We start from the raw sequence: 17732 nt of genomic DNA, 5'->3' as shown, positions 1-17732 counted from the left end.
TTTTGTCGGCAGCATTGTAAATTGTAGTTTATTTTATGTTTTTATCCCCACACATTTCATGCTGCAGCTTGTTTTGGGACATTTGCCTAAATCGCTTCAAAAGGGGAAGGCCCTGGGTTGAATCATCATAACTATTACATTTTTTGCTAGACAAAATACTTATCATTTGCTTATTTGCAGAGATATAGTCTTCGGAAATGGTGAGGGTTTATATTACATTCACTTTTCTGTATCATTCAATATCGATAAATGATAAAATAATATGATTCGCAAATAATGAATGAATTATTGTCATCAGTGATGTAGATCTAATTTATTTTAAGTCAGGTTTTCACATAAAAATTTATGTTTTCACAAAAAAATATTGATTCTCATTAAATGAAGAATAATTCAAAATTTTAGAAGCAAAATACATATATCTATATACTGGTTGGGGACCACCAAAACCGGACAACCACCAAACCTTGACGGCCTCGAAAATGCTTAATTTAGTAATTTCTTTGTTCAGTGGTTGTCGGTCACCTTTTTATCAACACTAAATGCATGTTCCTTCTTAAATTATAAGTAAATAAATTTATTTCAATCTCCATAAATGGTAATATTTTAATGTCTATTTCAAGAATGTTGACGTTGAGATTTGGGGGTCAAGAAAACAATGCCTGACCTCATATACCAGCTATAATTATTTGCAGAGTATACAATTGAATATCCAAAACTTCAGCATTTGTTGCTGAAATATTGTATATCATGTTTAAAATAAAAAAAACAATCACCCAAGCTTTAATCTTAATTAAATCACGTCATGTACAGAACTGTCCGGACAAATGGTACTGTAGTGTAGACAATTTAGGTAATTTTGATACCCTCCTTATCGAGCCTCAGATATAAGTGTCTATACAATCAGAAATAAATAAACTACCGGTATATTGTTAGTTATGAGAAGAACCTAGCTGAACTGTGTCAAATTTGTTGGTCTCTAGGTTAAAAATTATGAAATCTGTACGGAAAAATGTTTAAAAAGTGTCCGGTTGATGGTCCCCGACCAGTAGATACACATATGTGTGTGTAAAGTTTACTTTATCTTTTTAGTGCAGGAATGATACACTATATTTTCTAATGTCAGATCCAAGTGTTCGGCTGATTCATTAAATTTACTCTGTCATGTACATGTACAAAAATATCCAACTGTTTTCTTTCGAAAATTTTTTGATACTATTACTTCATGACATACTGTACACAGTAACAGTGATTACTCTAAGACTTGAACAAATTTAGGGTACCCGGGTATATATCTTTTAACAGTTAATGACTAATTTCCTATTTTTACCTTCATTAATTTTTTTAGCTAGCCAATAAATTTATATTTTGGTATCTTTCAGTAACTTTCAGTAATTCTATTCGCAAGATGTAATACAAAAGTTGCGCAGAAGTTTTGATTGAAAGATTTTCATGTCCATTATACACTAATTTCAAATATACCAAATTGAAGTTACCGGTACACATATAGGAACTCTTAAAACTACAAACATTTTTCATTTGCCAATATAAAATTTTATATCATGTAAGTCTTCTTTCAGATGGATTATGTAGATGGCCCATATATGTCAATGAAGGAGCGGAGAGAGAAGCCTGCAAACTCGTTTCAGAGTGAACTAAGGCAGAAAATGAGGGAACGCAAGAAAAAAGGTCTATCTGCAGACATAACAAGTGAAGAATCAGAGGGTATGGATGATGGCTTTGACAGTGAGGAAGAAAACAGTAAGTTTAGTTTATTTATATTGCAAAATTCGGCATATTATAATTTATATGACTAGTATTCTTTAATTTATTTTGTTCAGAATAGTTTGCTATTAATATCTTTGACATGCCTGAATGTTTTCCAGGTCACTAATTGTAAAAATATGCAATGTTTTAGTCCTGGTATTGCAGGTTCAGAAAAAAATAAAACACTTCAATTCTAACTGTCTTGCTAAAGAAAAATATGTGATAAGTTTTAGTTAAATTGTTAAAATTTAAGGCTAACAAGTTAAAGATAAGTAGTATGTATTTTCTTTCATTTTCCTAGGCATGACTATGAACTATAGAATGAATCAAAAAAGGACTGACAGACCAACTTCAGCCAAACGCAGAGGTAAACCAGACTTAGGTGACACTATGAGACCTTCTGACACCAATAAATGGATGAAAAATTCACAGTCTAAAAAAGATACAATGTCCACACTCAGGCAGACACCACCGTTGAAAGAGTCACCAAGATTTTCAAAACAGCCTTCAAGAAGTGAAGTTGACCAAATGTTTGGAGCTAGTCCCCGCACTCAGACTTCTCCTTTGGATAAAAAGTTTATGAGACAATCCCCAGTGGAAGAAAATCTATTCTCAAAGGGAAGGACTTCTCCTTCACCGTCTGGATCAGGAACATCTCTTCCTAAGTCACTGTTTGGAGGGAAAAAATCACCAGTATCAACAAAGGAATCTACTCCTGAATTGACAGCTGAAGAAAAAATATTTGGGAGGAAGACTCCAACAAATGAAATGTAATGTTAATTTTTTTTTCTTGAATTTTTTTTTAATATGATATATTGTATGTATTTGAAATGAATCTTTTCTGTATTAATGTCATTCAAAAGCCATACTTGAAGATATGAACAACTATTAAGTTAACTTTGTTGTTATGATTTTAATGGGCGTCCGTGGCCGAGTGGTTTAAGTCGTTGACTTCAAACCACTTACCCCTCACCGCTGTGGGTTCGAATCCCGACAGGGACTTTGGATTCTTTCATGTGAGGAAGCTATTCAGCTAGCTTACGGAACGTCAGTGGTTCTACTCAGGTGCCCGTTCGTGCCTGAAATAATGCACGGAAGGGCACCTGAGGTCTTCCTTCACCAGTAAAGCTAGTCACCAAATGACCTATATACTGTGTCAGTGTGACATAAAACCCAATAAAACAATAAAGCAAATTATGATTTTAATATTAACAGATACATTTTTAATGTTAACAGATACATATGTTAAAAACTTTCCAATTGGAAAAAATCTTCACAAATGTAATTGTATGGTAAGCCTGAATTTCTAAGTTCATTCTATAGTTCATTGTTTCATGTTTCTAAGTTAACATAAAGATTCATCACAGTTTTGTTTGTTTTATGATTCAATATACATGTAGTTTTCTTATTGAGCTAAGATGTTACTCTAATGGCATCAATATAGTCAGGTCGTTGAGGCTAATCTGCACTTCATTTAAGTCCAACATTGCTTTGTACATGTACTATTTGCTGCTCAAACTTTTGAGTCTGTGCTGTACATTTATAAAATCAATAGATAAATTAAAATTTGTATAAGAAAAAGAAAAGTTAATAATGAAGTCAGAACAGAAGAATTGAAATGTTTACTATATTTGTTTATATAGGCAACAGCAGAAGCATGACAAAGAATGGACTGCTCCAAGTTTTAGACGATCCCCGTTTGGTGATCAAGACAGGTCATCGCCCAGTGCAGAACTTGATAGTGAGTATAATAAACATTGTTATATAGATCTTATTTTATAACAACATTTCGTATAGGTTAGTGTTTAATAATATGTATTAACAAAAATAATTGGTCAAGCCTGCCGCAGGCAGGCGACCAATTATTTTTGTTAATGCATATTATTAAACATTAACCTATTTAATGATCAACATTATTTTTTCAACCAAAAACAAGGCATTTCACTAAATCACCGATAGCTCCGCCCTTTCGCTCTACAAGATGTCTACACCTTGTCAAGTTTCTAACATATCACATTTAGATAAGCTAAATAAATGGCCCTATCAACAAATAATCAGGCACATTTTTTACTGAAATGTCACAGAATTTATACCTTTATCTACAGTAAGACTATCATGCTGAAAAAAAAACAGCGAGGAAAATGATGCAATTAGGTAAAAGCAATGGAGTTAATGAAATAAATGGAAAATGTGAGAAAATGCATTAGATTAATAATTTATACAAATTCATTATTAGCTTTAAGTTATTCACTAACATTTAAAATCCCTATTGATTTGCTCATTTGAAAAACAGCTTTTTTGTGTGTCAATCTAGGTTTACAGGTGGAGGGGTCCATTTACCATGAGTTTTCCAGTCAAAAAATGTATTTATAATCATTGTATTCTTAATATCAAGGATTGTTAATGCAGTTCATTCCTATCAACTGAAAGAAAATTATGTTTTGGTTACTTTTTCAAGATAAAAAAAAGAAGTTTAAAACAGTCAGCAATTTTATAACAGGCATTTTTCTTAGAGTTAAAAGGATATAAAAAAAACATTTGTCTCTGCATGCCCCACATGTATTATCTATGTAATAAATTAATTGATTGTATCCTCACATTTAGAAACACATGACCTCGCCTAATTGTTTTTTACGTTAGCATTGTTCTGCTAACCTAGATATTTTACAATTCAGAGTGCAAATCACACCTCTAACTCCTCCCTAATATAATGCATTATTGAAATTTGTTAGACTCAGGTTAGACGGCAGATTAAGTAAATTTTATTTAGTTAGTACACATTAACTAAAGTTAGACTTAGCAGAAATTTGAAAAATACTACAATGTGAGTGGACAAAAAATAATGTTGATCATTAAAGTAATATATTGATGTTCAGATAACCCTAATTCTACTAAATTATTTCATGAATAAATAAAGGATCTTGAGTGATAAAATATGAGGCTGTTTTTTTTTAAACTTGTCATTTTCAGTAGTTTATATACAAATATACAGATAATTTTTTTATATTTCACTCTTTGCTTTGTGGGAGATATTATGTCACAAATGTTTATAGACTTTATTTTTATGCCTGTCATAACACCATATCAATAACCTGTGTAGTCTATTCATGACGATAAATATATCCTTATATTTGTTCAGACTTTCTTTTTGCATTTTATTGAAGGTACTTTGCACATTTGTTTAAAATAAAATGAAAATTACAAAAATGTGTAATTCTGAAGGATTGTATCACTTTAAGTGCTATTTCTGGTTTTATAAGATTTGTTGTATAGTAGACAGCACAGTCATTGTATTGAAGGTGCAATTCCGGATGATTATATGACACAAAGTTCTGTGTTTGTATTTATGCTCGCCTTGCAGCCTCATGGACATTTGAAAGCTTTTAATGATAATAAGTTTGGTGCTTGTCTTAAAAGTAATTATGCATTTATGTTATTTTTGTTTGTAGAGCGAGGAGGAAGAAAAACACCAGTTGATTCAAGTCTTCAGCCTATCAATGAAAGTCCGAGACCTGTGCCTCGAGCAAGACAAACAAGCCCGAAGGAATCACGACTTAGATCTAGAGACTCATCTCCCAGGTAAAGTTGCACAACATTATTTATTACAATTTTTGGATGTCGCAGTTGATTTGATGCAGGATTTTAATCTAGCTATTAAGAATTAATATCTTAGTAACTTAATATATCTACCCATATTATATGTTAAAAATGTATAAATAAATATCAAGTTGTAAGGAATGTCCTACATTTTAGGTCTACCTTGTTAAAACAATTAATAGACACTTCAGACTTATCCTTATTTGATTGATAGTCTTTAAATTCTTGACTTATATGTATGTAGCATTATATTTGTAAAGAAAATCTAATAAATATGGTTAATTGATTATCATGTGTTAAGTATATGGAAAATTTGTGTATTCTCTGATTTAAATAGATGTTCTCTGTAATTTCTGAATGTTTTCCTGTTATATCAGAATAATGCTCTATGACCAGATGCTTTATGGTAATCTGCTCAAGTTAAGCTCTTTGATACTGAAACCTCTTTTAACCAAAATTGGCAATTCTAAATTTAAAGTTGGGCAAGTCTATAAAACAAGTTAAGCTGTGTAAGAATTGTTTACAGTCAGATCATATGCTGTAGAACAAACAAATAACTGCTCTTACTATGGATGGATAATTTATGTTTCTTTGGTTGACACCTAATGCAGGACTCTGTCTATGGAATCACCAAGATCAGAACGTCCTAAACCAAAGGTGGATATTTTTGGAAGAAAGGAAAAACATGTAGAGCTTGATGATGAATCAGAAAATTTACCATCCACTCGCGAGCGAAGACGTTTCCAAAAAGATGATAAGAGGACACCTGCATCTCAAAGAATGTCATCTGGCAGGCATACCCCAACAGGGAGGAAGACGCCAACTGGAAGAGAAACACCCACTGGGCGTGAAACCCCAACTGGCCGTAAAACTCCAACTGGTCGCACTACACCTTCCAAAAGATTTTCTAAAGCTGATTCTAGAGGTATGTTATTATTATTTGCAATTATTTCTGTAAAATGTCACAATAACTATTTCAGGAACCTGCTTGACATTTCATTCAGTATCATAAGCAAAATTCAATGCTTTGATTTAATGCAAGTTAGAGTAATGAATGATGAATTTATAAGCAGTTTCATTACCAGACTTTCTGAATTTTGTACTAAATGTTACTTACTTTGCAACAAAAATTTGCCAAATAATCATAGTGGAGACTCAAGCTTATAAATTGAAGGCTGTAGTCATATTTTTTCATTCTTTTAGTATTTGTTAATTTAAGAGAGTGAAGCTTAAGCTTAGATCTGTTTTTTGTATTGAAAATGGCATGATTTTTTGGCAGTTCTAGCTAATATTTCATGAATTTCTTTTTTTTATTTTATCTTAGTTAATTTTACTTGCTTTGCATATTTATGTGAAGACATGATTTTAAAGCTTATGGAAAGTTGGTGGTGTTTTGATCAGTTAACCCGAAACTTTTCTGTTTTTATTGATGTGACATACTGCAAAAGATAAGTAATGGACAAACATAATAACTATTATCATCTCTGATGTTATTTTAGAAGAAAATGAGGACACTAAAACAAAAAAGGAACCAGGGCTGTTTGACTTCCTGACTGATGATGCTCCAACTGATAAGCCAAAGCCTAAAACAAGAACTGACCATAGAGTTGGGAGCGGTCGACAAAGCAATCTAAAGAAATCTGTGTCACATGACTCTATTACTGATGAATTTAATGGTAAATATTTAAGGGACTATAATATTATAGTTAAGAATGATATCATATAGCAACCAATAAGATTTGATAAAGTTTCACATTTGTACATTTTATTTCATTTTCAAAAATGCTCCAGGATAATCATACATGATAATAAACTTATCAGTTAGTTGTTAATAGAAGAAGAAAAATATGAGGCAAATTATAGTATTCTTAGTCTTATAACAATTATTAAATGTGAAAGGAAATATTTTCTATTTAAAATATGTTTACAGTATTTAACTATATCAAATATAATTTACACATGTATTGTTCGTCCATATCAAAACAGGAAGAACGCAGAGTATTTGATTAAGTTTTTCACAAGTTTTGTGAACACTGAACAATTGTCACTTTAGTTGTTAAAAAACTTTGTATTTATGACACATTTTATAAATGGCATTAACAGTTTTTCTAATAGGCTAGAAAGGTCAGTTTTATATTCTTGATTTTTTTCTGTTATATAAACAGTGTTCATTAGGTGTCCCGCTACTATATAATTTTGTGATCAATATCCTTCTGATGTTAATTAGTTTCCAAATTCAATCAAAGTTAAATTTGTTATGTTTAAAAGTATCACCCTTGTCTCTTGGAAGATTTTCTCTACCATCATGTATGATTTATACTGTAAGGGAAGGAGACTATTCTCTTAGGGGACAAGTTTATACTGTTGAACCTTTACAGAGTTCTCAATAATTTACCATTAACTTTCTGCTAATTTTCCGCCCAAACAGAGCAGCCAAGTATGTATGAGGAGTCTACCAGAGATGAACAGACCAGTAAAAAAATTCCCAGTGATCAAAGTTCTGTATGCTTCGAGCTTGATCGTGACCCAAATAAAGAAGCAGAAAGATTACAGGAAAAAGAAAAACGTTTGACGTAAGTTTTTGATCATTTCTTTAAAAATGTGTATGGAAGTACTGCAATTTTTATACATGTTCAAAGAAGGAAAGTTTTAACTAGTTCGGAGAATTGACTCTAAATTTGCATGATTAAAGAGAATCATAATTGAAAAAATAATTGAGGGTCACCATCATACTTCTTGAGTTATTTGCCCCATAAAGTGATATTTTTTACTCTCTATGTCATTTTCAAGAGCATATAACCCAAAATTGTGACGTTGATAAGTGAGGGGTTTTTTTTACTACATATATTTTATTGTATGAAATATTAAAATCACTTGAGCTTTTAGGAAAAAGTTGAAATTTAGAGTAGGGCATGTTGATGACACACAATAAGTAAAGTTAAGGTGGATGTTTAAATAAATTAATGATGATTATAAGAATTAACTGGGTTTTAGGAAAAATACAGAATTTCTAACATTTAATTTTGTAGAGAGCATCTTAATTATGATAAATGTAGAAAAACATCAGGGATTTGTTATGATAATAAAAAATCAGAGGATACATCTGAAATGATGTTATCATGAGTTTGTATAAGATTGGATAATATCATTTTAAAGAGTGGAAGAAATGCATAATTGTAATAGCATATTGAAAAGTAATGGTTTTATAGTTTTTTGCTTTGAAGAATTCATATTGAAGATGTTACAAGCCTTCCTAAATACATTGTTACTTAGATAAAGAAAAAAAATCAGATAATTGCAAATGTAAAGATAAAAATTTCAGTTTTTAACTAAAATAATTACTGAAGGCCTTTGTCACCAATATTGAGTCAGGCCATTCTGCTTATAAAGGCAGTCTAGTCAGGGTCTATGCTTTTACCGGCTTAATTTCAGAATTTTTATACAGAAATAAATCAAATCCTTTAAATAACACATGGATTCTTCCAAAATGAGAGCAGGGCAAGTGCATTATGCTCGGTATGGATAAAGTCACTTGTGGTAATCTTATTATTTCAAGCCATGTATTATAACATTTTATTGTGTATATTACAGTTCAACCAATCAGAGGAGTGATCGTAAAGCAGCTGATGATATCATATCACGAGTTGAAGATGCTCAATCGGATCCTAAACAAATCTCACAGAAAGGACCTACCAGTGCTAAGTATGTTACATTATTATTAAGACACTTGTAGGAAAAAATGTTGAGTATTTTCATAAAAATTCTTTTATAAGTTTACAAGTTTGTATTAAACCTTAAGCTAAATAGTAGTTCAATTTATTTTGGTGAAATAATAACTTTGTTGCTCTTCATTTAAAGATTATTTCTTTCTGACTGTGTAATTAAAACATAGGGGTTTATAATAAATAAAAACCAACATTTTCAAGGATTGTCTTAATTGAGCTTTTTATAAAAACACCATGTCCTACTCTAATTATGCTTATTGTGCTAGTTGAATAAGTGAACCAGTAAATTGTAAGCTATGACAACAGGGAATCTATTTGACCTACAGACAACACAAGTAATATGATCAAGCTCTAAAGACATGTTGTGTTATATAACATTTTGATATTACTAACATAATTTGTCCATGATAAACTGCTGATGTATGCTGAAAAACTTGCAAACAACTAAAGAAGAATTCAAGGTGGTAGAGTATTACAAATCGCTACAAACAGTATTTTTTTTAAACTTTAATTGAGATTGTGTTCAGTTATTGTTGATGTCCTGTTCCACATGCTTTAAATAATTCAAAATTGACTATGTATTTCCTTTTTTCAAAAACCAAAAATATATAATTTGATTCAAAACCTTAAAATAGTATGAATGACATTTATATTACAGAACACATGATGCGGTGCTGCGACCCAAACCACGTCATACATTACCTGGCTCCCGACCTAGTTCTACTGCTACAGATTATTCAGTTGATGCTTTTAACAGTACCACATCTATAAGGCAGGCAATATTTGATGAATGGAAGAAAGTTAAAACGAAAGAAAGTGTGAAGAAAACACATGAACAAAAGAAGAAAGAGGAGGAAGAACAGAAGAAAAAAGAAAAGGTGATCCCATTGTTCTGTTAATCACTTAACACATATACCGTTAAAACCTAAATGAACGTTGAAAGAAAACCTATCTTTTACCAGAATGTTCTGTTAAATTGTAAATTAAATCTATGAAATACTAAATTACCATTATTATTATTTGGTATGGAAAACCATAGATTTAATCCACAATTTAACAGACCTTGTCTTCAGGATTTGGACATCTGTGGCCAAGTGGTTAAAGTAGTTTATTTCTAACCACTTGCCTCTCACCGCTGTGGTTTCGAATCCTGACAAAGACTTTGGATTCTTTAATGTGAGGAAGCTATCCAGCTAGCTTATGAAACATCATTGGTTTTACTCAGGTGCCGATTTGTGCCTGAAATAATACACGTAAGGGCACTAAAGGATTTCACACACCAGTATAGCTGGAAAGTCACTAAATTACCTTTACTGTGTTGTTGCAATGTAAGACCCAGCTCCACCCACCCAGTTCCCCTCCAAAAGTCTTCAGAGTTAAAACTGACCAAGGCCCATTACATAGCATGTGTGAAATAAGTAATCTTGAAACTTTTATCTTAAAATGAAGCTTTAATGGTGTTTACAAGTTTATATAAAATGTTACATAGATAAATCATCTTATAGATTCATTTAAACTTTCATGAACAATGTCATACAAAAAGCAGTGCAACCTGTTTGGATGTCCATGGACTTTTATCTTGAGAACAGGACCATGTTTAGCTTGAAAACCAGAAAGTATCATAAATATTTTGATTATTCCAGGATGAAAAAGATAAGAAGCTAGAGTCTCTTGCCTCTTACAATGCCTGGATGAAACAAAAAGAGGAAACATTTATAAAAGAAAAACAACAGAAAAAGAGGGAGGAAGAAAAGAAGCAGAAAGAGAAGGAAAGAGAAGAATTACAGAAGAAAAAAGATGCTCAGAAGGTATATATTGATAGTTATGTTGAAAATCCGAGTCAGATTTTACATTCACATGTTTAACACATCCTTTAAATGACAATTTATTGAATGAAGATATGATAGAAAGGGCTCAGGTTTGCATATCAAAGATTCATATATTTAAGGCTTTCCATACCACATTCAAAGTACTGGTAAGTTATTATTTCATTGTGAAGTTACAGCCTTAGATGACTTATAAGTAAATATATAATATGTTTATAATATGTTTATAATTTTGTATATTTCTACCAGACTTTATGAAATGGTATGTTTGTATATAATTTTACAGGACTTTATGAAATGGAAGGAAACAAAAGATGAAAGATTAATTGAGGAGCATAAAAAGAAAGTAGAAGAAAAACACAGAAAACAACAGGAGGAGAGACAGGCCAAGAGAGAAAAAGAAAAACAAAATGAGACAGCGTTCAAAGGATGGTAATTACTGTGAAAATATTTCAATTCTACACAAACTGTGTAATTTTAATTGAGTCAAAACAAAACTGTTAGATCATATTGCGCCTTTTCAGCTCTGTTGGGAGGAAGACCTTGGGCCCCTTCTCTGTGCCATATTTCAAGCATAAGTGCTCACCTGAGTAGAACCACTAACCTTTATGAAAGCTAACTGCTTAGCTTCATCACATACACAAGTTTGATAGAATAATGGAGTTTAATTTAATTTCTAAGTCACAGTTTGTTTTATTTATAGAAATTGAAACTATGTCCAAGTTAAAGCATATCACACAGCTTCATATTATCTCTTGGTCGGCTTGGGGCAACAGATTCTATTTATGCAACCAGTACAGACCAAAATCAGCGTGTACATATATGCTGTCCAATCTTTGTTTGATTGCTTGCTATTTAGTCAGTTAATATTTTGAAAGTTACCCTACAAAGAAAGAATGATTCTGTCCAGACTTAAAGGTGGAAGTCTATTTAAGATATTTAGCATTATGTAGGGTAAATATTGGACTTATCTGGAATTTACAACTCTCAGTACATACTGATGAGCCACTGTATTGTTGGATACTTGAATAAAGTTTAGTAAAGTCAGTTTAAAATCTCTTGGATCAACGGTAGACAATCAAAAGGCTATATCATCTTTTATTTTACAGGAAAGTGAGAAAAGATGAGAAAATCAAGGAAAGCGTTCATCGTCAACATGAAGAAAAATTAAAAACAAAGAAAATTATGATGCAAACACAAAAAGAGAAAGAAAGGAGTGCTCTAAAAGAATATAATGAATGGTTAAGGAAAAAGGTAGGTCAAATTTTTAGATTGTGTCAGGCCACTATTATGATATAGGGATATAATAACCTGTACAGAAAATCCTCTGAAAACATACAAATTTATTGTGTTTTGTTACTGTTGTTTGTTTATTTGGGTTTAAGACATATTGACATAGTTATAGACATATGAAAAGTTTCCAGCTTTTTGACTTAATGTCATTGTGCGTGATATCTTGTCCACCAAAGGGAGCCTGGACAGTTCTAGCTAGATAAAGGCAAAAACTGCAGTGCTTTTTCACACTTGTACATACAGTTTCAATGAATTAGCAGAGAAATGGTTTTATCATATTTTCATGAACAAAACATACAAAAATTAATCCCAATATTTGTATAACCATGCATGTTTTTTTGTTTTTTTTTTTGTTTTTTTTTACTTAATTTACTTGAGGCCAGATGGAAGATTGGGTAACCAAATGTGAACTGCCACACATACTAACTTACATTATGTACAACAATATATGCATGTTAAAGTATCATCAATTCTTGCTACTTGCCCCATATTTGAAAACCTTGTTTATTCAGGAAAAGCAGCAAGAAATTGAAGCAATGAAGAATAGACATCACCATCATGATGATGATTATTATGATGATTTCAAGCCGGCCTGGAGCCCGGCTAGCAAACTCATACCATGTGGACGATAGGGGAACCATTATCTAATTTTCATGGTGTGAAAAAAAAATATATCAAATTGTAGCATCACATGGCAAATCATAATTTGATGGGCTTTTTTTTATTTGAAAAATATTTTTTGGTAATATTGTTTGTAGCAAAAAAAAAATGCCCTATATATTTGATCTGCTTGAAAGATGAATTAGATTTCTTCGTATTTGTGTGACACTTCATATTACCTTAAATAGTTTCTAACAGTTCTTCCTGTTGTCTAGTAGATTTAGGGTATATTTTCAGGTCAAATGTCATTTTCTACTCAGCTACCACAAACATAGATTTAGAAATATATTTATCTTATATCTTTTTATAACAGATTGAAATTAACATTAAAATTTGGTCAAAAAGGAAAAAAAGATTGTATTCAAATATCAAACTCAAAGTTAAAAATATAACAAAAATTGTAAAAGTATGCATGATATTATGACAATGGAATGAAATGATATGGATATCTTGTGCTGTGTTAGCATTGTACTGTCTTCACAATTTTGTAAATGCTCATACCAGTGGATTTGTTCAATGACAATAAGGAATTCTGAATTAACGTAACCCATTACTGCATTAGCATTTTGTGAAAAATGGCTGTTTTTATTGAAAAGCCTCCTGTTAAAAGTTCAGATTGGTATGAAACTACAAAAAAAGGTTTCAATACTGTTCAAACTTAGCACAAATGTTGACTGGACCATAATCTTTGTTACGGCATACTCAATGTTAAGTTTCCTGTTACCATGGCAATCAGGGGACATCTCAAAATTGCAAAAAGATCACGTTGATTTTTTCCATCAAAACTGATTTTAAAGTGCTGCAACTTCTCAATGGTTTGAGATAGAGTAAAAGGCTTTTCAGGGTTGGTTACACATAACTGTAAGGTTGACCTGAGGCCATTTCTAGCCTCTCACAAGTCCAAAATTTTCTTGGAGATAAGGGATGGCGCTGCAAAAAGTGATCTTTTTTTTCACTATTTTTCTAACAAAAAACAGTGTTTCGGGCCTGAGATAGGGCATTTTTTCACTATATGAGGCTCCTAGAAGGTGGGGGGGGGGTATGAAAAACTGTCAAGACATGTCTTTATGAAGTAATGGGTTAATTGTTGTTACCTATGTTCTGATTTGCTATGTTGCTTTCTCTTCTACATTTATGTTTGCCACTGTTTTGTACAAAATGGTTAAAATATGCAATTAGCTAAGTACCACATCTTGCAATTACAAGCTTGTGCTTCTTCCATTTACTGTACTTTTCTTCGGAGCCTATATATTTTAACTTTTAACATTTCTGTCAAAGTAGACTTGTTTGTTTACTGAAATGTAACTATGTAACATTCTCATACATTCGTCATATGTTATTTCCTGTATTTATAGCACACACAAAGCACATATAATATCACTTTTTTCATTCCTATTCTCTTTCAGCACTGATTAGGTTTTCCCTTTTAATATTGTTAAATGATAGAAAGCTATATTGGGTTGTTATCTAAATCTTCTGAATAATATTTAACAAAAGTTAAACTAAAGTACCAAAATTGAAACAATAATGTTTAAGTAGGATCAATATGTAGGAAACATCACTTAACACACTCAATAATGTAGTCAAATATTTTGTTATCTTATATACCAAAAAGTGTCATTTTGAGACAAAATTAGGGCCACTTCTTATAAGTGATCTGTCTTATTGGTGAATAATTACAGTAATTTATGTTAGATAAATAACAAAGACAGTCTTATAAACTTAAGATATATGAATATGAATATGAAATAACATGACTATAGTTTTCTTTATTTCTACGGGTACACCACACTCATTAATAAAAATTTTGTATCATTTAAATCATCATCAACAGTGATTACAGTTATCCTAGATGCATTCATTCATAATATTTGTACCGGTAGTTACATTGTCTCCCCTTAACAAAAGAAATTAATTTTTAAGGTAAATTAACATTGTTCAGAACATACTTGCAGGAGGATATAAAGAAGATAATTGAATTAGCTACAACTGATGATATACTGTTTCATATGTGGCATTTGTTTATTAAACAGTTCATTCAGTTTAGCTTTTATTAAATCAACAGAGATTCTTGGCTTTCAGTTAGCCTCCTAGCTTTGATTTAACATTTTATCATACTGAGCCTATATTGAGTTGCCAGTGTGATTTGAATACATTTCTATGTAATTCCATCTTATTGTCTTTTTATTTGCTGGTCTTTCTAAAAAAAGAAGTGATTGCCAAGTCCATTTCCATATTTTTCCTGTATGATTTCAGGAGATACAAGAAGAAAAAGAGGCACATTTACGTAAACTTAGGAAACTTAGAGAGGAAGAAGGGGAAGATTTCCGACCACCATGGAGTCCCGCCAGTAAAATTATCCCATATGGTTCATAGCCAAACCTAACTTATTATTCTGTATATAATCAGCCATAAGTCGACAAATATGTGTACATATGAATGGGTTGTAAAACTCCCCTTTGACTTATGCCTGATTTAATAAATTAAGATAATTTAAAGATCTAGGCAACTTCATCTTCAGTTTAAATTGCTGTGCTTTAATTGTGTATAAATTTACCCAAGGGCAAAATCAATCTAGGTTGCTGACATTTTTTTTTTGATGCCTCAGAACTTTCAGGTAGATCTTTTTTTTCGTTGTTATTTTTTTACAAACTGAATATGACTCAAGGTTGTGCAAACGTTGAACATGCTCGTGTTTTGTATAAAGAAGGAAAAGAAGTAATGTGTCCATTATAAATCATAAAATGCCTTTAAAATATGTTGTTGTTTTTTAAAACTAGCTCAAATGGCTTTGTCAAAAGTGTATGTTCTTCATTATTTATTTTAGGAAGATAAAAGTCTCAATTTTAAGGATATTATGTACACAGTACAGTGTATGATAGCAGTCAAGTGTTTGGGACTGATTGTTTTTTATAGTTTTTATTCATTGCATAATTTTTTTAATTAAATTGCATCTTGTTTAGTTATGATTTTATTGTCAACATCAGTAAAATTATGTCTCATTATTGTATGTGAATGTATATATTGTAGTCATCAATCATCTTCACTCAAATGTATATATTTTAAGATCTTGGAGACCATAGATTTGATTATACACAGCTTTTTGTTGATATTAAAATCCATGTCCATTTTTATGTCTCTCCTTTTTATGTTTATAAATGAACTGTATTGATGTGGGACCAACCTAGAAGTTAATATACCAATACTGGATATGCGTTCAGATTTTTGTCATTCGTTACTTGGCTTCTAATGTTTTATTACGCTGAAACATGAGTGTCATGAATGATATGATAAGATGTATTTTTTTATGTTGAAATTGCTTTTTATCATTTATTTTATTACTTTCAAATGTGCGTACATGTATTTATTGTTCCATTATTTTATTTATTGTATTTTATTCAGTAGCATTGTCTGTGATACATATGTTGTGTAATACATTTCAGTTTTGTAACTTGACCCATACATTTAGTTTCTAAAAAAAAAATGAAGTTGAAAATATTATTCAAATTATTTTTGTTTTTCCATTTTTAAACTATTACAATAATAATAGGGTAAGCAAAGTGTATGTTTCTTTTTCCACGATTAAATTTGGATTCATTGTTCTCCTTCATGCAAAAAAAAAATGGCTGTGTGACATACATTTCACCTAAAATCAAAATTTAAAGATTATTTCATCCTTCGTTATGACATTCTAAAAACAATATGGTGACAATTCAGTAGAAAACTTTTGTTCATATGTAAATGGCTCTAGTGTCACACTGCAGCAATGTTTGGTACAAGTTCTTCATTTGAAATGTTTCCTGTATACACATGATGTGAATTTCTGGTTAGTAATAGAAATGTTTTAGCCTGTATTGTTTAAATGTTAATGATTATATGAATATGGCTAATAATTATGTAGAATTAAAAAAATAAAAAACAGAAATGTCTTCTTCATTTTCATTCAGTGTTTTAGTAAAATCTATGCAATTGTATTTAAAAAATGTTTTTTTTTTCATGGCAGTTATGCAGGAAAAAATGGTTGGCATGTAAAAGTTATAATGTTTCCATTGTTATCTTGTGTAGAATAGTTCTATAATTATGGACTATGTACAAATGTTTATAATTGCACATAGAGATATTTCAATTTTATCATTGGCACAGTTGGTTTAGTTTTATATTTATTAAATTTTAGCTCAATTGCTGAACAATTTCTTTCAACACAATCATTTCCAGTCTGCCTCCTGGAAGTAGCCAGTACTTGAGCCATATAAGGAAACCTGGTTGTGACCTGAGTAGGACTTGAACCAATGATCTCTGGGTTGAGAGGCAGACACCGAAACCACTAGGCCACCACTCCCTAATTGATACAATTCCTTTATTAGCTGAGTCTGTCTGATTATATTCAATGTAATGGCCTTGTACTAATTAATATGTTGAGCATGTGCTTTTAATTAAGAACAAAAAGACAATAGCGAATCTGACCATGCTCATACAAAGAGTTTCTTTTAGTTCAAGTGTCACCTGTCAACCAACCAATTTAGGGTTTTGGATGTTGTTTTTATACAAACATGTTTTCTCCTTCAACATGATCATTGGTTGTTTCAAGGTAGAGACCCTTGATATATATCAGATCAAAGATGAATAAAAAATCTGACTAAGAACATGAGGCTGCTTTATGTATCCATTGCAGAAAGTTAAAGATTATTCTCTTTAAATGTAATTAGACAGAAGACTACATGTGATGGATCTCAGACATTAAGAAGGTAAATACCAACATCAGGTAGTTAAAAATTAATGTGGTCAAAGTTAATTTCTTTACAGCTGTATGCGTCCATGGGTGAGGGAATATTTAAAAGAAAAAAGATTAATGGTTTCATAAATATAT

At 31.1% G+C, this 17732-nt stretch overlaps 2 protein-coding genes across 4 annotated transcripts in view; one reads left to right on the top strand and one right to left on the bottom strand.

Annotated features, from left to right (window-relative positions):
- LOC132722763 (uncharacterized) overlaps positions 1 to 17732 on the bottom strand; it is a 451280-nt gene that overhangs the window by 140165 nt on the left and 293383 nt on the right. The gene's annotated exons all lie outside the window — the stretch shown is intronic.
- On the top strand, positions 63 to 16317 carry LOC132722137 (trichohyalin-like). Of its 2 annotated transcripts, XM_060706678.1 has the most exons (15): positions 64 to 200; positions 1578 to 1758; positions 2066 to 2534; positions 3408 to 3505; positions 5214 to 5343; positions 5973 to 6286; positions 6861 to 7037; positions 7790 to 7934; positions 8953 to 9063; positions 9745 to 9964; positions 10730 to 10894; positions 11199 to 11344; positions 12022 to 12166; positions 12718 to 12861; positions 15122 to 16317. In XM_060706678.1, exons 1-14 carry the CDS (start codon positions 198 to 200, stop codon positions 12835 to 12837), a joined length of 2424 nt encoding a protein of 807 aa, XP_060562661.1. In that variant the 5' UTR covers positions 64 to 197; the 3' UTR covers positions 12838 to 12861; positions 15122 to 16317. The 2 variants fall into 2 exon arrangements, with proteins under 2 accessions (XP_060562589.1, XP_060562661.1); XM_060706606.1 differs by lacking the exon at positions 12718 to 12861 and having other exon boundaries at positions 63 to 200; positions 7781 to 7934.

This window comes from Ruditapes philippinarum, unplaced genomic scaffold, assembly GCF_026571515.1.
Source record: "Ruditapes philippinarum isolate M1 unplaced genomic scaffold, ASM2657151v2 ctg363_1_1_1_1, whole genome shotgun sequence".
NCBI lineage: Eukaryota > Metazoa > Mollusca > Bivalvia > Venerida > Veneridae > Ruditapes > Ruditapes philippinarum.
This window is presented reverse-complemented; position numbering and strand designations above follow the sequence as displayed.

What these genes read in the sequence shown, in the direction of transcription:
- LOC132722137 (XM_060706606.1), top strand. An exon ending in AGAAAAAAGATGCTCAGAAG is followed by an intron (nt 10,895 to 11,198) that starts GTATATATTGAT and finishes ATAATTTTACAG; the next exon opens with GACTTTATGAAATGGAAGGA. An exon ending in GAGACAGCGTTCAAAGGATG is followed by an intron (nt 11,345 to 12,021) that starts GTAATTACTGTG and finishes TTTATTTTACAG; the next exon opens with GAAAGTGAGAAAAGATGAGA.